This window comes from Haplochromis burtoni, unplaced genomic scaffold (genome assembly GCF_018398535.1).
Source record: "Haplochromis burtoni strain Fernald_Lab_line unplaced genomic scaffold, NCSU_Asbu1 Contig_445, whole genome shotgun sequence".
NCBI classification, from domain to species: Eukaryota; Metazoa; Chordata; class Actinopteri; order Cichliformes; family Cichlidae; genus Haplochromis; species Haplochromis burtoni.
In genome coordinates this window covers 152,312-173,320 of record NW_024582806.1, presented here as the reverse complement: position 1 = coordinate 173,320, position 21,009 = coordinate 152,312, and the positions used below count along the sequence as shown (strand labels likewise).

The 21,009-nt window shown below is 42.3% G+C and overlaps 1 protein-coding gene across 1 annotated transcript; it reads right to left on the bottom strand.

Moving 5' to 3' along the window:
• Positions 1 to 65: 65 nt before the first annotated feature.
• Positions 66 to 20,627, bottom strand: arhgef15b (Rho guanine nucleotide exchange factor 15b). Its single transcript, XM_005945257.3, has 16 exons — positions 20,261 to 20,627; positions 13,767 to 14,281; positions 10,639 to 11,601; positions 10,491 to 10,542; positions 10,080 to 10,135; positions 8,448 to 8,698; positions 6,988 to 7,148; positions 6,643 to 6,795; positions 6,353 to 6,482; positions 4,920 to 4,994; positions 4,516 to 4,608; positions 4,278 to 4,432; positions 3,199 to 3,366; positions 1,573 to 1,658; positions 1,379 to 1,483; positions 66 to 1,053 (listed from the first exon to the last, which is right to left on the bottom strand). Exons 2-16 carry the CDS (start codon positions 14,176 to 14,178, stop codon positions 884 to 886), a joined length of 3,030 nt encoding a protein of 1,009 aa, XP_005945319.1. The 5' UTR covers positions 14,179 to 14,281; positions 20,261 to 20,627; the 3' UTR covers positions 66 to 883.
• Positions 20,628 to 21,009: the final 382 nt, after the last annotated feature.

Sequence of the window (21,009 nt, the reverse complement as noted above, 5' to 3'; positions counted from 1 at the left end):
AGGTTCCTCTGACAGACGAGAACTTTATAATGTTCAGTAAACGTTACTGAGAAACAAAGAGCCAGTTAAAAAGACAAAAGGTTTTATTAAAATATGTCCTGAAGGAGAATCACCCTGTTGTAATTTACAACATACTATACAGACCAGACCCCATTTCCTGATGCCCTGCAGGGGGAGCTACAGCACCACTCCACAGTGGTGGACAAGCTAACAAGCTAGTCAAAAGCACAACTACTAAAAACATAAAAAACAAAGTTCAAGCACAGTTTGCACATGCTGAAAGCATAAACCCCGTACTTCACAATTGTGTACTTCTGTTTTCAATTAAAAGGCACTTCCTGATTTTATGTCTGTTTTCTGGTGAAATTTTAAAACGTTAACATCTTTCAGCTGAGATGCATTTGGGGTTTTTTGTGTTTTTTTTAAGACTCCTTCTGTTCTCTAATCCGGCCAACCAAGTGTCACATAGCACTAAAAAACAGGGCATTGTTTGTGTATTGACAACTAAACAATGTTTCCAGCCAACACCCAGCTCCTGTCTGAGCGTACAAGCGTTTGAACAATGCCACGAATGACTGGCATGTGAGTTTGGCACAGCAGTCTGTGAAGAGGTGTTGGCGTGGGGCTGCACGGAAAACAGGAAGAGGTGGATCCTTGCAGTTAGGGAGATATGTAAGCTAATCCTCTGCTGTCACATACTTTCTGTTTCTTCTGCTGAAGTAGCACATGCTGCAGCAGCTCGAGTGTGTGTCCGCCGTCTCGTCGTGGTCGCCCTTCTGCTTTTACCTTTCGTTTCCTGTTTGCTAGAAACTGGCAGCTCACGCGGCACAGTCCCTGAGTAACTGTCTTTCTCAAAAGTGTCCACGTCATTTACTGTAAACATCTACTGAAGCGTGCGGGTCTTGCTGTTTGCAACCAAAGTCGCTGCTTGCATGACTCTGTAGCGCTCCCGGAGGTTCCTCCTCCTCACGTGTTCGTTTGTGATCTCGATGACATTCGCTACGGGGAACCAGCCCTTCTGACCGTCCGACAGGCGGGTTCCTTCGTACAAGCCTATTCGGGGGGAAGGAGAAAAAAAAAAAGAGAGGGGAGGAGGGGGAGGAGAGTGGGGAGAGGACAAACAAGGGAAGGGGGAGATATTGGCGGTTTCTGCGTCGTTCATGCAAGAAAGTCAAAGCAAATAAACTGCTAAAGCGAGGGTTGGAGGATGGTGGCATATAAACAAGCAGAGTCCAGGGAGGTGATACAAAGTCATGTTAGTACATGTAACTTTTTCTGTGTAACAAATGTTAATAATAATAATAATAATAATTAGTTTCGGTTTCGGCTGCCACAGCTTGTTTTCTAAAGATAAACGTTTCCCACCCGATGCTCTTACCCTCGTTGGTTTTGCGGATGACGTTGATGATCTCAGTGGGCTCCAGGCTGAGCTCGTCGGCTTGCTGGGCGATGTACTGCTCCACGCACTGCACCTGAGGACAGTCTGCCATCCACAGACACATATAAAATTGTAAACTTTCATAACTCGCATAACACTCGGTGTGTGTGAATGTTGTATGCGCTTGTCCTCACCCCAGTCCTCGTAAATCACTTCCTTATCATCTCTCTCTTGGTTGGCCGTGTTGGGGAAAGCTGCCATCCACCTGTCCATGTCCGACCTGTTGATGGAGACGGCCACAGTTTAGTCTCATACCAGTGACGTGTAATTCCTGATGTAACAGTAGGAAGAGTTTTCACCTCCTTCGAGGTGTGCGGAGAAGAGGAGGTCAACAGAAAACCATAGCAACCCGTTTCTAAAGCTCAACATGTCCCACAGTCTTCTGAATCTAAAAATCCTCACATTGCATTTTGGCACATCTCTGGAAAATGTTCCCAGCATTATATTTAGGTTCATTTAAGTTTAGCAAATCACTTTTATAATGGTTTGGTCAAGAGATCTTGAGTTTAACCTTGATACGTCGCCAAAACTACCAGTTACACAAACAGGCGTGTGTTTGGACTGTGGGAGGAAGCTGGAAATACCAGAGAGAACTCAGACAGACACAAGGCGAACACGCAGGACGCCAGGGACCTTTTTACTGTGCTGTACAGCGCTAACCACTGTACTGGGTGCTCTCCAACTCTCACCCTATGACAGCTCAGACAGGCTTCAGCCTAACTGCAACCCCGAGTTGGATAAGCACAAGTGGATACACGAATGGATCGACATTAGATGTTTTTGGCCTAAGTACTAAATATGAAGGATTTATTCCCTGGAGTCACACATTATACTATTAGCATAGTGGCCGATATTTGCATTTTACTGTGATGGTGTTAGAGGAAAACTACGTCACCAACAACACATCCTCAAAATGTTTAACAGAGAAAATGTTTTGCATAGAGCATTATGGATTCTCTGGCCTCAATCACATCCTGGACATGTTTTTGATTGCTCTGGATCACCTAACACTGGGGATATTTTATAACCTGCAAAAACATCCTAACAATGTTTCCGTCAGATCATGTTGTCATCAAGTCAAAGTCAAAAATACCATATTTATCCTCAAGGGGCAATTAAGACACATGATACCTTGCCAACCATGCATATAATAAACAAACATCACAATGAAAATTGTTTGAAATGACAAACATCCTTTTTTTCCATGTTTAACTTCCCTGTAAGCCGGTTGTAGCAAGTCTGTCAACATCCAGGACGTCAGCTTGTATGCTCTCCAAACTGGCTCCCAGGCATGAATCAGGGGGGCAGGACTTTGCACATGTGTTTGTTGTATTTGGTTCATAATTTCACTTAATTTTTAATGTAGTGTGAATGTTTTTCTTTGTGCTCGTTAAGCTTTTACTTTGAAAGTCAGAACAGCTGTTCATCCAGGGCAACATTTTCAAGGAGTGGCCAGGCAGGAGTGTAATCTAGTTACACTTTTAGACCAGAACTGTTTCTTGGTGGATCTAATTTCTCATTTCCATCTCACATAACCTTTGAGTAACTCGCAGTTCATCTACAATTTTTCCTTTTAGGAAATTAAATGTTTCTTTTACATGAGTCAAATTACCCGATTCATGCTGCTTCTATGTAAACAGCGTGAACTACTTGAATTGGACTTTGACTTCATGTCTAGTTTTTCCCTTATTTTCATTCAAGATACTGCAGATGTTAGAGTCAAGCACATGCTGTTCACACACACGCGCGCGACCACTCACTGAGAGGAAGCTTTGATGAGCCGCTCAAACAGGCGTCCCTGGTGGTTTTCCAGCAGCGTGAGATTGAAGCAGTGTTCGAAGGGGCTCCCACTGGTCCCGCTTTCCTCTATTGGCTGCACTTGCACCAGAGAGCGATGGGCATGGTCGAGCACCACAAAACGCTCCGCGCTGTTTGAGACAATGTAGACAAAAGCTAATTACAAGAAAAATATGAGAAGGAAAACGGGTCTAGTAGGAAGCAGGTATATCGCATGCTGTGTATACGTCTAGCACCTTTGGCACCACCTTCCCTTAAATTTTAGGGAGTTGGAGTTATTTAAACGAGTGATGACACGCATTTAACTCTTTCCCCATAAAGACGACATTCGGCGACCTCCCCTGTAATGAGCTCACTATATATCAATAAAGATGTAATAGTTTGGCAAGTATTAGAATAGTTTCTGGGCTTTTCCAAGGGTAGCTGCATAGGCAGAGACCACCCTCACTAATGTCTAATCCACACTGAGTCCTTTTGTTCTATAAGCAGTCCTGAAACCACTCGGTTCAGAAAAGAGCTTCAAGGGTTACTCCTAGCAGGATTTCAAGGGGTAAAGAACTAAAGAGTCCATCTTTCTTCTGTGGTAAATGACTCTTTTTCCTGTACCGTGAAAACCTGACATAAGACATTAGGTCCATTGCTACATATAGAACATCAATATAAAATATTCAACCAGTGAGAAGAGTGCACAGACCACTGCTCCCCTGTGACTCATTATAATTACTGTTAGTGTTTAATGATTAACCAAAAATGTATAATTCTGAATTAGTGCATAAAGCTGAGGCTAGTAAATATCTGCAGTTTACAGATAGGCTTTGATATCCACATCAAGCAAATTTATGTAGCTGGTGTCACAGAAGCAGAAAGATGCATTTATTAAGCTGTAAAGGGACTGAATGCATGATGTGTACAACATCTGAAAAATTCAGTGTACGCTTTCAATTCTAATCAGAATCTAACAGAACGAATCAATGATGCATCAAAGATGGGTCAACAAATTAAGAGCATTTTATGTTGTGTCAGTTTTGTTTTTGAACCTAACCCCTTTTTGGCAGCGATGACGAGCAGGTCGTTGAACAGGAAGAAGTAGACGGGAGTGAACTTTGCCCTCATGTTGAAGAGAGTCGCTCCTTTGGACATTTCCTGGAGCTCTCCCTTTTTCTCCAGATATCGAGTCTGGGAGATGATGGGGATGGCCTGAAGAGGACAGGTGGCATTTACGACTCTTCAAAATAAAAGAGATCACATAAGCTGAATACAAACGTCAACACTGCCGTTACCTTGAGCTTGTCAAACTCCAGTGTCTTAGAGATATGAATCAGCTCCTCCATCTGTTTCATCTTTCCCACCTCTGTGTTACACACATCAATGATCTGAAACGAAATGATGAAATCAGTTAGCAGATCCCTTTTATTTTCACACTTAAAAAAACCTCCTCTCAACCATCCTTGTATAAAACCGTGTGTGTCTCACTGGGAGTATCAAGTTTATTCCTCTGGCTCTTTTAATAAACCTAATCTCACCCTGCCACTGCCCTCAATGGCACCTGTGACTCACTGAGTTGATTCAGTAGGAAATCCTTCATTCAGACAATAGCTGACATCTAATTTCCAGAAGCATACGGCACACTTTAGACTCAAATATGCCGCATTTGCAGGCGGAAGGGCGGTTGAGGAGTGTTTACCTTGGACACAGAGGCCAAAGCCTTTGAGGCTGTCTGCTCCTCTTTCGTCCCCTCTTTTGTTCTCTTCAGGATGTTCTGAAACAACAAACAACAACTTTCTATTTCTGCAAACAGACAAACAACATTACCAGGAGACATTTTTCCACCAAAACACAAGCAAGGTTGTGAAACTGGGGCGAGGTGAGTCTGTGTGTTTGCTTATAGGTTAAAGGATCAGCGAAGGCTAGAGTGTGTAAGATTACGCTGGAATGAGGGCATGCCACACATCCGAACACCGTGATGAACTCATGCTATTGCCTTTCACTGACCCTCAGGAGAGAAGGGTCAGCTGTGCACAATGTACTGTGGCGTTTTGTTTGGCACTTAAGTAAAGCACGTAAAGCTTACAAAGGCTGTCACTCATCTGTGAGTTGCTGAGCTTTTTCCTCTCAGGAGAGAAGCAGAAGCAAATAACCAATTTGTCACTCTGTGGCCTAAACATGCACTCACCAGCCATCTAGTTAGTAAGGGCTTCACTAGTACCAGGTTTGACTCCAGTTTGCCTTCAGACCTGGCTTAGTTACTTGTGACATAGATTCAACAAGGTGCTGGAAACATTCCTCAGAGATTTTGGTCCATGTTGACATGACAGTGTCACATAGTTGCTGCAGATTTGTCTGCTGCACATCCATGATGTTAATCTCTAGGTTCACCATGTCCTAACGGTGCTCTACTGGTTGACATCTGGTGACTGTGAATCCTGAAATATTTATACAACTGTGTTTATGTTGTTTTGAATGTTGCAGCAGAAATTGAGATTTATCAAGCCTGGAACATTTCTCTCATCTTCTGTTGTTTAATATTGAGCCCAGACAAATTGTAGCCTTAGTTTCCTGTTATCAGGTGACAGGAGCGGCACCTGGTGCAGTCTTCTGCTGCTGGAGCCCATCTGCTTGTGTGTTCAGACATGCTCTTCTGCATACCTTGGTTGTATTGAGATGTTATCTCAGTTATTATTTTGTGGGAAAAATCCCAGAAAATCAGCAGTTTCTGAAATACTCAGACCAGGCTTGTCTGGCACCAAGAACCATGCCACGTTCAAAGTCGCTCTAATCATCTTTCTTCCCTACTTTGGTGTTCTGTTTGAACTGAGTTGTCTCCCTGTGATTGGCTGATTAGATATTTGAATTTAAGCCCAGAAAGATGATTCTGATCATGTGGACATTTCTATAGAAACCTATAGAAACCTTTCATCACTCATCAAAGTAAATTGATCATTAATATGTATGTGTCATGAGCACTGATCAATGGCCCTGAATACTGTTGACAGAGAGTTGGGGATTGGCTGCAATTACAGAACTTATGTTAACTAACAGTGGAACAGGTGTACCTAATAAAGTGACCAGTGACATATGCTAAGGCATAGAGAGTGAAAACTGGGTGATGCTGCACACCTCAATGAGCATTTTGATGCGTGTTATTCGCTGGAACGGCAGTAGCAAGAAAGACATGAAGGGCAGCCGCTGGCACTGAGGCGACTCTTGGAGACGAGTGATTACTGCACTGAACTGCAGGTTGCTCTTCCTGTAAATACACCACAAAAGTAAAGATAAGGTAAGACTTTGTCTCCAGTTGAGACAGTTGGTACCCTGCCAGCCTGCACTACTTACAATCCTTTCTCATAGTTGCTACGGAAATTCTCAGAGAGTTTGAACCTGATTCAAGTGAAACTCTGGTTGCTTACATGAGCTCAGTGAACATCTTTTCCTGGTAGATCTGGTTGCGTACGTAGTCAATGTAGGCGGGGAAGTTGTGCTGGGCATGGTAGTTGATTATATCACAAATGTCAGAGAACACCACGTCCTGAAATATGCGGTCCTCCAAGTCTTTCAAGAATCTGTTGAGTCAGATAACAAATTTTCAGAACTTGCAGAAAACTGTGCACAAGCCTGTTGAACCATAAAGAACAAGCTTTACATTCCTGTCCCAGTTTCATCTTCAACAAGTGACCTTGCAGCACTTCACATCATAAATCACTTTGGAGTTTCTGTTTTTTCCTTATCTCCTTTCACCCTTTTTTTCCCCTCACCTCTCGCTGACTTCACGGATCCTCAGGATGTTGGAGAAGAGGGTCTTCCTGTCTCTGATGATCATCGTCTCTTCCAGCTCCCGGCTCTCCATGAAATGTTCAGTCAGAACATGAAGAGATCGCAAGTAAGAGGCCTCTGATGTCAGGACCTCAAACATACTCTGTCAGGAAGAAGGTGAACAAAGCTGCACATTAAAGGAAATCAAGATGACACAAAAAGCAGGATAACTGCAGTTTTCATGTTTATAGAGGAAATATTTATGATTTATATATGATTTTTTTTTAAATAAGAAGAGTTAAACAGGTTGTGAAGGGCTCTTGGGAGCTACTTATAAACAACTAAAATCCAAGATCATCATTTCAAACAAATGTATGGATGTGTCAGCAAACGTCTGGAAGAATACACAAACTGTCACCCTCAGATCAGAAGAAACTGATAAGCAAGAACCAGCCAGGAACCACCAAGGCTCAAGCCTGTGAGGAACTGGAAACTGCTGAACACCAGCATCCTGTCCACAGTGAAGCCAGTTTCACCATGAACTGAGAGGGTGTCGACCAAAAAATATGTTTCCGCTCCAAAATGAAATTTACAAATACATGGATAATACACGGAGACCAAGACTGAACTATTTGGCCACGATGACAAGAGGAATGTTTGGAGGAGCAAAGATGAGGAGTTTAAACCTGAGAACACTGCATCAGCTGTTGAGCATGGTAAGCATGGTGGTGGTAGCATCAAGCTCTGCGGCTGCTCTGCTGCCAGTGGTACCAGTATATTGCATAAAGTGGCTCGAATAATGGAAAAAGGACTACCTCCAAATTCTTCAACTTCACCTCAAATCAACAGCTAGATACTTGAAACTTGGACACAGCTGGGTGCTTTAAGAGGATGATCCCAAACACACATCAGACTGGTTTTGGGATGGATAAAGCAAACAAGCATTACGCCTCTGGCATGGCCATTCTTCATGCCCCGACCTCATGTAGACTATGCTTAAAAGACGGATTTATGACACAAAGCAACCAATTTAAATGGAGCAATTCTGCCCAGAGAAGTAATCAAATATATAGCCAGAATGATGCCAGATGCTTGATGATGGCGATCAAAAATGTCGAGTCAATGTGCAGCTTGTCATTTCACTAAATATTAGTGAGGGGTGTATTTAAGCCTGTATCAGTACTTCAAAGGTTATTTACCTTTACAAATTCTGTTACTGGCACTACAGCTTTATAACTAACTGTAAAAGCTTTTCTGAACTTCATACCGGGTGAATCAATATGATATAATAGCAATGAGTTAGACAGTGTGGCTAAATGGATTCTAATTCATGTAAAAGCATTATATTATTAGTTGGAAAACTTGATCCTGCATCTCAGATTTCTCCTTTCAGCCTTTATTGATTTGTCTTTATGGAGCCTCTCTGCCATGCATTATCATCTCCTCTCCTCCACTCCCTCACCTCCTGGTACTTGCACTGGTCAGAGCTGAGATTCTCCAGCACCCCGCTGTCCCGCACATTTGGGAGTTCCTGCCACAGAGTGCTCTGAACCGGTGTGGGCACCGGGCTGCCCCTCGGTCCTCCATTTCCAGGGCGACGACCGAGGTGGTCCATAGCATAGTCCGCACTAGTTTTGCTGATGTTACGGCAAACTGTCTGTCGCCGGATCTCCTTTGTAATGACAGAAGCCCGGTACGTCTGGTAGAGAGGTTCTGAAACAGGGAAAAGAGTCAAACACTGTCACCGTCGCTCTTTGGCGAAATGTTTCCCAGCAGCATCACTTCCTGCTGGGAGGTAAAGCCAAAAAAATGTCAGAACTGCATCTTTTTCATTAAAATGCATTCGAGTGACAAATAATAAAGTAATAAATTACTTTGTACAATCAGTGATTTGTTCAGTGAGAGCAAATAAGGCAGTGCTGTATATAGTACATAATCTACTGCCTCAGGTACTTTGGAATTAGGACAACATGCAATACATCTTAATGGAGTCGATGAAAATACAGATGAATATCATCAGATTCAATCACACTGACGATAATGTGCAAAGAAACTGATTAAATGGAGACAAACATTATGGCTCATAGTAAAATTCACCAAATGCCTTTCCTATTTAAGATACTAGTAATGACATAAACCTGTATCCAGTGCAAACGCTTGTCTAACTGGAACTACATATCAAAATCTGTTTTTTGTAGGGACAGAAGCATGTCTAATGAATGTCTAACAGGATTTCAGCTGCTCAACAGTTCATCAGGACTGTTTTTTAGTGGGTGAAAGGTTTTGCAGGCACATCCTGTTAGCACCTGTACTCATGTTTTACCAGCATTGGAGTTTCAGTATGTGGAGAATGTGACAAGGTGACAAGAAAGAGTTTCCTTAATCTGACGTCATGCAGGTGGCATTTGTTTGTTGCTCCAAAACCTGCATGTGCTGTTGAGCGTTAGCGGCGCCTTCACAAATGTGACCCAGGCAGTGAATTCCGACTGTACACAAAGACAGCCAGGCAATGACACGATCAGAACAACTGGACTTTCCAATATTTCCAATGTTTTTTTTAATCTTAGCTTCACTGTCTGCAAATATCCTACGAAACTACGTCCCAAATTTTTTTGTTTATTTAGCAGTTTCTGATGCAAAAAGTAAAACTAAACAGCACAGTGTTGCCCCAAATCATCATCCAGCAATCCTCTCAGGTATGATGGCAAAATCCCTGCTCAGCGCAGCCACACATGCCTGTAGGTGTGACCTGACCAATCAGCAAGTGAAATTTGCCCCTTTAGTGATGCTGGCAATTTTTCCATCTTTAGCCAATGTAGCTTGCCATCACCAGTGTGTGAATGGGGTGATGACTGGATATGTAAAGCGCTTTGGGGTCCTTAGGGACTAGTAAAGCGCTATATAAATACAGGCCATTTACCATTTTACCATTTAGCCTGTGGCGATAAGGACGCGTGGACTGTGAGCGGATTCTTGTAAATGTAAAGGCATGTTTATTAGAAGTTGAATCATTTATGGACTTGTTTTGGAAACAGGGCTACAGTTGATAGATCTGGGCTTGTTGTGGCTTGTTTGTTTTTAGTGTCAGCCTTACCATCCTGCAGACGAGCGTCGAAAATGAACCCAATCTTCCTCCTGATGGAATTCCTCCTGTCAGGGGATATGACATTGGAGAAAAGGGTTAACAACTTACAAATGCCCCCTTATTAATCTGTCAATACTCTAAATAATATAAAGGCTGGTTTAAAGGGTAATCCAGGTGAAAATCTTTATTTTTCTTATATAAAGACATTGTGTTAGCTCTTCTCTAAATGTGCTCTACCCTGTTTATCCATTTGTAGCTTGAGCCCTCCTACTGTACTTTTTAGCAGGAGGGAAAAGCGCCTTTGTTTAGGAGCATCTTTGGAAATATACTGCATATATTTGTGTAATTTTATCTGAGGAAATATATAAAATATTTCCACACATATCCTTTTAAAATGGAAAGGTAAAGATGCTGACTCACTTTTCTTCGCTTGTGTCCTCCTTCTCTTCCTCTTTCCCTCCATTCTCCTCCCCTAGTAAAAGAAGACATGGCTGTTTTTAGTTAAACAGATATTACCTGTATGCATCATTCACAGCTCATGTCAGGCACACAGAATCCTCGTTCAGACCTTTTTTCAGTGTGAGGGACTGCGCTGAGGCAGTGCTGAGCCTCCTGGGATCTGCCTTTGGTGGTGGTGGTGGGAGTCTCTGAGGTTGGAGGGAAATGTGTGGAGGTGGAGTGTGGGCTCGCTGAGGGCTCAGTCCAGTGGTGGCGGAGCCACTGGGGGAGGAGGGTCGCAACAAGTGACCCTCCTCCGGTGTGGGCATGGGAAGAGGAATGCCGCCCCTGGGTATTGTTTGGCTACGACTGTCCTGGTTCAAAGGGATCCTCGGGGGGATAGCAGGCGGAACTTCGTCCGGGGTCACTATGGTTTCTCCCTCTTTCTGAAACTCGGACGTGGGATCTGACAGACTGTTGGTCAGTTTGGACCGACGGCCTAGTTTGCACACTTTGATTAGAGGAATATCCAGCTCCTTACACTCGACTGCGTTGTTTTTAGGAGTGGGGTAAATCAATGGAAGCGTGGCCTCGTAAATATTCTCTTCTTCATTTTGGGCGCTTCCGTGCTGAATTTGCGGTGACTGCATACGTTTTGGGGGAATGGGGGGAGACCCGGAGCGAGTGATAGCAAGCGAGGCAAGAATGAAGTGAGGACCCGGGTCCGAACGCCTCCTCTGGTTGTCTGCAATCAAAACACTCAACGACTCGTGGAACTTTGCTTTTTGTTTTTTCAACGCCTCATCCTCCTCAATCGCAAAAGTGTCCTCTGTGTCCTCTGCCTCACTGTCCCCTTCATCCACAAACTCTACTTCCTCATCTTCCCAGTCTTCCTCATCCTCCTCTCCACCCTCCTCCCCAACATCTTCCACGTTCACGGGCACCCATATTAGTTTCATGCCAGGCCGCTGGAGGTGGCAGATGCAGCTGCAGTTCGGGGCGCAGCACGGGCTGACAGGCGTGTGATGACTGTGCTCCGCCTCCACTTTACCTCCTCCAGTAAGCTCAACCTCAACCTCCTTTCCATCAGGCTCTGCGTAAAACATAAGAAACACATGAATTGTTTTGAAATGTTTTCAAAAGGGGAAGAAAGTAAAATGATAGTGAACTTCTCAAATATTTAGTTTCTTCCTTATTTTGCAATTTAAAAAACAAAACAAAACACACAAAAAAAACTGAGCTAATGAGTGGGAATGGCTGCTTTCTGCCCACTTCCTGTGTCCTCAGACAGAAAGGTACACTTTCATTAAGAGCTTTGCTTCCCCTTCCCCCCCCATCTTCTCTTCCCATAAATGCTTCACATGCACATGCTGCACCGTTGAGTCAGCACGCGTCTTCAAATATTCATGGAAACATTTGGAGGATCGCATGGGGGAAAATTCAATACCGACAAAAGGAAATGGAGGAGGTGGAGGAAAGAGAGTGGTGAACTGGAAAGATGGTTAAAGGGGTCAGCAAGTAAGCATCTAAAAAAGCTGGAAAATAAAGGACAGTTTTGGTAACTTTCCAGTTAAACCATTAAGAACACTGATGCACTTTGCCATGCTGGTGACATCAGCGATGGTGGTGTTGGACCACCTTTATTTCCTGAGAGTTAAACGAGTGGAATCTCCCCAAAACTATCAGATGCACCGACACAGATACTGATTCAGCTCAATACACTGCACAACAGCCGTCCACAAAAGAAAAGATTCACTTACTGCACATTTGATTTGTAACTGGTTATTGGCCACTAGCACATAATCGAGGCACCGGTTGCAAGTTATATTAAATTTCACCAATCACCATTTTTTTAATCATTTTTACACTAGCAAGACAATAAATATACAAACAATTTAAAATGAGCCTATTATCCCTAAACATTTCTTTAACATCTACTCTTCTTCAACTTAAACTCATTTTAATTTTTTTTTATTACTGTTGAAGTATCTCACAGTAGAAGATCCTCACTATGTGCCTGTGACATTTCTATTTTAACTTTTAATTTATTGTATACTGTGATATTTTTAGATTTTGCCCTGGTGCTGCAACAGAATCATTTCGCTTTAGATCCATTTTATTTAATCTTTTAAAATGAATGAAATCCCTGTTTTGGGGTTCTTTTGTTTGTTTGTTTTTACTAATGCTGACAATAAAAGATAAAACTTGTGGTTGTTGGGGTGTGCCGGAATAAACTCTGACCCTCCCCTGCCCTAACAGGAATATTTATTTTTAAACTTGACTGCACGCTTTAGCTATATTCACTCAAAGACTCAGTGAGGTCATGTTTAAATGTTTTCTGTTTGAACAAGGAAGCAAAACAAGGGAAGTGATATTGTATGTTGGAATGGAAAATTCAAATCTCACATCAGTACCAATGCAACTTAATTTCTTTGGGTTTCACCATGATACACCAAAGAAAAGTGTCGCTGCAGCTTAAACAAAGAGATAGAGATGGAAGAGATCCCTCTGTCTTTTCCAACAGAAAGTAAACACAGCACACCTAACTTTTTGCTTTGCACACACACACACACACACACACACACACACACACACACACACACACAATTTTTGTATCAGACAAAATGTCTAATAATTCATGTGTGACTTCTTTTATGGGACAGACCATTCAAACACAACCACACCTCAGAGCTCACTGATTACGCTGCACATTGACGTTACCATTTACACAGTATCCAAGTTTAAATGCACACACACACACACACACACACACACACACACACACACACACACACACACACACACACACACACACACACACACACACACAATTTTTGCATCAGACAAAATGTCTAATAATTCATGTGTGATCTTATGCTACACTAAGTCTGTGAAACTAGCCTAATTATGCTAACTGTGTGTGTGAAGGGACATAAAGACAGGAAATCATAACATCACAAGATAAAACAATTACTGCTGTCATTTGATCTTTGACCAGCTGTTGCAAGAGATTTTTTTAATTGGAGGTAAAGGTTTAAACACGTTTAGTTTCTAGTAAATCAGGTGACACTTGCTTTTGATATGAAACTGCATTAAGAATGCGTTTCTGCTTCTTTGTAAACACTAACCTTACTTCACTCTGACCATCTTTATATCTGTGACAAAACCTGCAGTTAAACTCCAATCAACGCAAATTAAAATAATAAATTAAACTCAAGATAGAGGTATTTCTCCCATATACTTCTCCCAAAGCTTTACCTGATCGGCCTCCCTCCACACTGCTTCTGTCCCCCTCCTCTCCTCCATCAAGCTCCTTCTGTTTCTTCGCCAAGCGGCTCCTCTTCTTAGGGAGCGGCGGCGCTGCCTGCTCTGCCTCCTTCTGAAGCTGCAGTCTCACCCGGGGTTTGGGCTTTATCGTAGGAGGCCTCTTGGACTGTCTAACTGGCTTGACTTCTGCAGTACCATTGGTGGCCGGTTCCAACCTTTCGGTGGACTCCTGCTTGCTGAACTGGTTCACAATCCTCTTGACCTTCCCTCCAGAGCGTCTGACATTGCTGTCCCTCTCTCCAAGAGTAGGGGAACTGCATTGTGGTTTTGGAGGAATCTCCGGCCTTGGCTTGGCCTCGGGTTTGAAGGGTGAAGTGGATGTCGGCGGTTCCTGGACGGACATGGTGGCAGGAAGGACGTCGTCTCTTCTGATGTGCTTCACTCCCTGCCCTGACCTATCAAAGGCCAGGCTTTTGTGAATGTTAATGTGAGCGTGTCATCATCTCCTGAGGAGTAAAAAGAAATAAATGTTTACAGAGAGGAAATCGATGTTACGTAACTCGGTATGTGAATACCAGCGCTGAGTAGGACTTTGAGTTCTTATGTAGAAACCCCCCCTCTGCAAGGCCACAGAGGAGAATGAACTTTACACTGTAATAAGCTCATTAGTTTCTAGCAACTGTATGGTGACGGTAGAGAGTGTTTTAGCTGCTCCTAAAGAAACATCCTGCACTGCACAGTGTTTATTCGCCGTTTTAACGGCTTCAGAACAGGGATACTGGGCATACCTGATGGCAGTAGCAGCTACGCAAGGCCTTTTGTTATAAATAGAAGAGCTTCTGTGCAGAGGAGCAGTGCAGATGCAGAAATACAAAAAGCATTTCTTCTTTTGTGTGCTGTATCTGTGTAACGAGCCCCCAAGGTCATGTGATCAAGTTACACCAGTTCAGTTTGATTAATAGTTAATATTAATGCATCAACAACCACTCGACCGTCTCCCGTGCTGACTTGTCAGCTTAAAAGCCTCACACACATCTGTGTTCAGAGAATGAGCACATCCTCGACAGTTGTGTCTTCCTCCCTTCACAAATATCACCATCACTCGTGTATTACTCAACTTTTAAAAAAGTTAATTGGGGATGTTAACTGGAGTACTTTACAGTTGTGAAAACGTTGGTCTCTCACACATACACCCTGACGTCACGCCTGCAGTAAATCTGCAGGGACCTAATCTTTTAATCTAGAGGGAACTCGGGGGAGTTTCCATATTCAAAGCACTCTGGTCATTCAAATGAAGCGAATAAACCAGAGCTTTTTTAAAAAGTGTCTATAAAAAGAAACGTGATGACAGCAATGTGGTAGTCCCTTTCCATTCTGGGTGACCAAATGTCCACGCTGCAGATTCCTCTCACCATATGTTTTTTTTTTTTAATGTGCCCGTTTGTGTGCGCGACAACTGATGCAATAGCAAATCAAAGCAGGCTTAGTCATGCACTGAGTCATGAAGAAAAGAGAACAGAGATCCTGAAAAACATGTTATTTCTGCACTGCTTTGTATATCGCTTTGGTGAATAAATTGAGCGTGTAGCTGCAAGCATTCTGATTTTCTAGACAGTTTTAACTCTGCGATTACACTTTTGATTAGCTGCTTAATCTCTCGAGCATTTAAAATGCTGACAAATCCATGTCTATGTGGTGCTGTAAGCAGGAGCGTCTCTTAAATGACTCATAGATGAGCAAATATGGATTACTTGTTAAGTTTTAACAAGATTTATGGAAGCCAAAAGAGTAACTGATCATAAGTCATCTTAAGCACAGCTGATCACGATTCACTTTTCGCATTAGCAGATTATTAAAGCACCAGTCCACCAAGTTTACAAGTGGAAAGAGACACAACCTTTAGCTGGGGTTACCGAGGAGCAGCTTTCCAGGAGCAGCTTAGGCTTGAAGACTGTACTGCACAGTGAGGGTCTTATCAAAGAGATTCAATTACTATAATTACTATACTAATTATTGGAGTGCTCCTTGTTGTGATGATCTGCAGCCCTGTGCCAAACTGAGCATCAGAATGAGGAAGAAAGGCGATCTAAGTGGCTATGAATGTAGCATGGTTATTGGTGCCAGACTGGCTGGTCTGAATATTTCAGAAACTGCTGATCTACTCTTTCCACACAGACATCTCTAGGGTTTACAGAGAACGTCAGAAAAAACAGAAAATATTCAGCGGCAGTGCTCTGAGTGAAAATGTCTCATTGATGTCAGAGGAGAATGCCCAGGCTGCTTCGACCTGATAGGCAACAACAAGCACTCGTTACACACCAAGGTATGCAGAAGAGCCACTTTGAATGCTCAACACATAAAACCTTGAAGCAGCAGCAGAAAACCACATTGGGTCCTATCAGCTAAGAACAGAAAGCTGAGGCTACAGTTCACACAGGCTCACCAAATTTGGAAAGTAGAAGATTAGACGTTTGCTGTCTGGTCTCATGACTCTTGATTTCTGGTTTGACATTTGGCTCTCAAAGTCAGAATTTGGTGTAAACTACACGAAAGAATGGATCCATCCTGTCTCATCAACAGTTAAGGATGCTGGTGGGTTAATGGTGTGAAGCTATTTTCTTATCACACTTTGCCTCTTAGTACCAACTGAACATCGCTTAAACACCACAGCCTCCCTGAGGATTGTTGCTGACCATGTCCTTTATAACCACAGTGTGCCGCTGATAGCTGTTTCCAGCAGGATAACACACCTCGGCCTCTCTGAAATCTCAAAAGTCTGAGCAATGTTTCCCCACATTAAAATATTTGTATATTTTATGTGTTTAAATATGTATATTAAGGATTGTACATACATGTAAAACATATTTTACTGTAAAAACTGTTGTTGGAACCATACTGAATTTAGCCAGATAAACATGAAGAGAGAGAGAGTATGTATAGTTTGCAAACAGCCATTATAATTCATCGGACAATGAGAATAGGACAAATCAACAATTGACAATGACTAATTAATATTGTGCTGAAAACAGTCTGATTCAGTAAGCTACATCAGTGTCAACGGTTTACTATCATAGCCAAGTGGCTAGCAAACGTACACAGAAGTTTTCACTATCCCTACTAATTAATGTTATCTTGTTGTATCTCTGTTGAGGTCAGTGCCATCCTCTATGCTGTTGCATGCTGGGGCAGCAGGTTGAGGGTCACAGATGCCAACAGACTAAATTAACTGATCCACAAGGCCAGTAATGTTGTGGGGATGGAGCTGGACTCTGTTTGGGTGGTGTCAGAGAGGTAGATGTTGTCCAAGATAAGGACAATCATGGATCATACCTCCCACCCACTCCATGACGTACTGGCTAGTCACAGGAGCACGTTCGGTGAGAGACTGAGATTACCAAAAAGCACCACTGACCGACACAGGAAATCATTCCTGCCCGTTGCCATCTCCCTGTACAACTCCTCCATCTAACACACTGTGAACACTGCTGTCACTGCTGTAGTGGCAATTCCTTTGTTTGACAAACCAAACATCCCACAATTAAACGTCCACAAGCCACAGCTGCCCTGAGATAATATTTTGTATGCAGGCAAAAGAAGTCCACGGTCCAAACTTGAAGGTTGCGTTTTTATGGTTCATTCATCCAGTTTGGCAAACAATAACAAGATCCATTTTTTGTTACTTCCTGCTGCTTCTCCTGCTCTGGTAAAAAAAACCATAGGCCCACCCCAGTGCATGCTGGTCCTATACCAGTCTCTTTATTTATAGAAAGAAAATGGTCCTACAGCTCTTACTGACTAATTTAACAAGGTAAACACCAAACAAACAAAACATTGAAACAAATATTAACCTACAAATAAACGTGTAAATAAACCCCAAAATGTAAGTGAACTAACAACAAACTTTAATTTCAAAATAATTAAAATAAAGAACAAATAGCTCCAACAACTGCAATAGTTAGACCCTTTTTGCACACGCTCTTTTCCACTCTGTAATATTCATGTCAATTTTCTTGATATTTATTTATAACCACCTCTGTTAATTCTTGATATTTATAACTGAGTGATCTGTATATATTAGTGCTATTTCTTAAATGTGTAAAATCTGTAACATAATGTATTGTTTGGAGTTTAGTCTGTTACTGTTACTATTTTTAAATTTTCTTCTTGGAGCAACTGTAACCCACATAATTTCCTTAGGGATTAATAAAGTATTCTGATTCTGATTGTTTCAGGATGACCTGCCATTATCCAATCACACATCTCCTTACCTGTATCTTCTTTTCTCTTTTTTCTAAACTGAGCACCTGATGGCTCTGAACTTTTCTTGTCCATCTTCCATTGGTTTTAATTTTGTACTCCAGTATGAACACCCATCCCTCAACCCGAGGATCACCACAACATAACCTAATAGACCTACACCTTACACACCCTCCCCTTTCGACGGGTTGTGTGTGAGACTTTAAATCATCAAACTGTAAATTATACATTTTAAATTGTTATTGATCCCTTTACCCCTACGCCTAAAGTGTATATTTATTTTCTTACTCTTCTTATAGTTATTGTTTGTTAACTTGCACTGCTGTAACTGGAGCCTCGTCGCCTCGTCTCTCTATATACTGGACTGTATGTAGCGCAGATGACAATAAAGTTTACTTTGGGGAGGGCGCCCTCCCCGCAAATGGGCAGCAGAAAACCGCTCGGTGCCTATGCCATCTCCAAAATGCGCTGGCTGATGTCGGGGCAGCTCGAGTACGAGCAACTTCTTTTGGAGATGCCTGTGGTACTGCCCCCACCACGCAACCGCCCGTGTCGCCCCGATCAAAAACCGCTATTGACGACAGTTTTATAAAAGATTGAAGGCTTGGTGTAAGAAATACATAAGCTGTTCTGTCTCAGGGAAACCACATTTCAAAGATATTTGTCATCTTTATTATACTTACACATGCAAACAGACAAGTCACTGTGACCATAATAGCTCCTTGACTCAGAATCTGACTAAAGTCAACCGCACACAAACACCAGTAGACAGTTGTTACTGAAAGAGTGCACCAGCTAGTCAGACAGGTTTGGAGGGCATGTACACGATGCACAGCTTTAAACAAGGAGACAGAAAAGCAAGAGTCTCACATTTCAACAAAGTAAATCAAACAGCGCTCACCCCCCTAACCCCATCCTTGTCTTATGTTTCTGTGTCACGTTATGCGTTTTTTGTTTTTTTGAGTTTTTAAGTACTTTACAGTTCTTAGAAATATGTTGAGGTATAATTCAGAATTAGAAGCATTAACCCATCAGGAGCTGTAGCAGTGTGTGTGTGTGTGGGTGTAGAAGCAGGTCTTTCCACATCTCACTCCAGTTATCATCACCGTCCACAGGAGTAACTTATAAACCTTTAACAGGAGGGTGTGTTTGCTCACAAAGAACTTGTGTAGACGTTAAAATAAAACACTCTAATGCACTTGCAGATAAAACAACACACTTTAAGGTCACGTTCCAGACATTGCTTTCTTTCAAGCAGTGGCCAACAGATTTCATCTCTTTTGTGTACATTTCTGTTGACCTGTTTAGCTCAATAGCTGCATGCTCCAGTCTGCTGGACCATACAGATGCTCAGGCTGGGTCAGTGGGCCACTCATTCATTTCACTCAGTGTATTTATCCTGTAAATCCAATACATATCAGATATGGTGTCATCCCTTAAATCAATCCAGCTTGAGAACAATACTTAAGTGCCTTTAGAGAGGACGTCCATTAGCACAGTGTTTTGTGTGTGTGTGTGTGTGTGTGTGTGTGTGTGTGTGTGTGTGTGTGTGTGTGTGTGTGTGTGTGTGTGTGTGTGTGTGTGTGTCCACATTATGCCATCTGGTCTGAAGCCTAATGGATTGTGTATATAAATTGGGTATGGGGGCTTTAAGAGAGTCTCTCTACCTCAGCAGCATCAATACTTGTGATGTGGATGGAAGCTCCACGTTGGCCAGGAAGAGGAGACAGGAAAAGGTGTGCCAGAAAGGAAAACATACACACACAAACAGCGCGGTGAGCTCTCATGGAGATCGAAAGAAACAGAGTTGGTTGATATGAGGAGAGAGCATACTACCATGAGGTTATGAATAGGCTATATAAAAATGCCCACATTAAGACCCGCCAGATGTGGATGATCCTACAAAGAAGCACGATTTTACTGTGAAAAACAATCTTCTTATGTAGTGAATACAAAACAATCACTGTTTATAGACTAGAGCACTTAATGGACTTATGAGTCCATAACAATCTCTGAAATATAATCTGAAAAGAAAGCATAAAACCACAGAAAACTCTGCGCTAATACAGTCTTTAAAATAACCACTGTTAAGTTTAACACTGTCACTGTATCCCAACATATTCCACAGAAGGAACAGGTGCTCGCGGAATCCAGCAAAGTGCACCTGTTAAAATGCCAAATATAGACAAAATTCCATATAAAATATAATTACACAGACAGAAACTCACCAGTGTTGTTGAAGACGGGTCTGAATGTTTCTCCTCAGTCATTCGGCTTTAGTGCTCGAAGTCCAACATACTCTGCTTATGTTTTGTAAGAAAATCGAAAGCTTCGGGATTAAAAACCTGTCCACAGCTCACCTACATCAATGAACTTTAAACTGTGCTCGCGCACGAGAAGAAATAAATCGGTAGTTAGACAGGCTGTTAGCAACAAATATCCAATAAAAACAAAACCAGTTCAGTTCATTGTTGACAGGCTTGCTGCCTGAGCACCCATCACCCCTCTCTTGTTGTCTCGCCTTTGTTACCAGCAGAATATGAGAGGTAAAGAAGGAGTGCAGCTGCCCCCGAGAGCTATTGCTGCCAAGCTATCAGCAGATAACTGCAGCTTCCGGTACTGTTTTTCAAAATAAAACTACGGCTTAAAAATGTAAGGTGGGGGATGACTACAAAATCAGCAACTGTGCGAATTAATATAGTGTGTATATGATGTATATATTGGGTATATACAGTCTTGGTTCAAAAAAATAAATATTCTAGTTTGAAATTGTAACATTGCCAGCACAACTGTTGAAGCGGTTTAGCCTTTACTAATGGAAATATGACTGAAAATATAATTAGATACTACATCACACAACATGCCCTTAACCTTAGCTAAAACTCTGTGTTTCGTGTTTGGACTTGGATTGGGATTAGTTGTTATCGGACTCTTACTGTGAAAATATTTAGTGGACGTTTATTGAAACTTTGCGCAT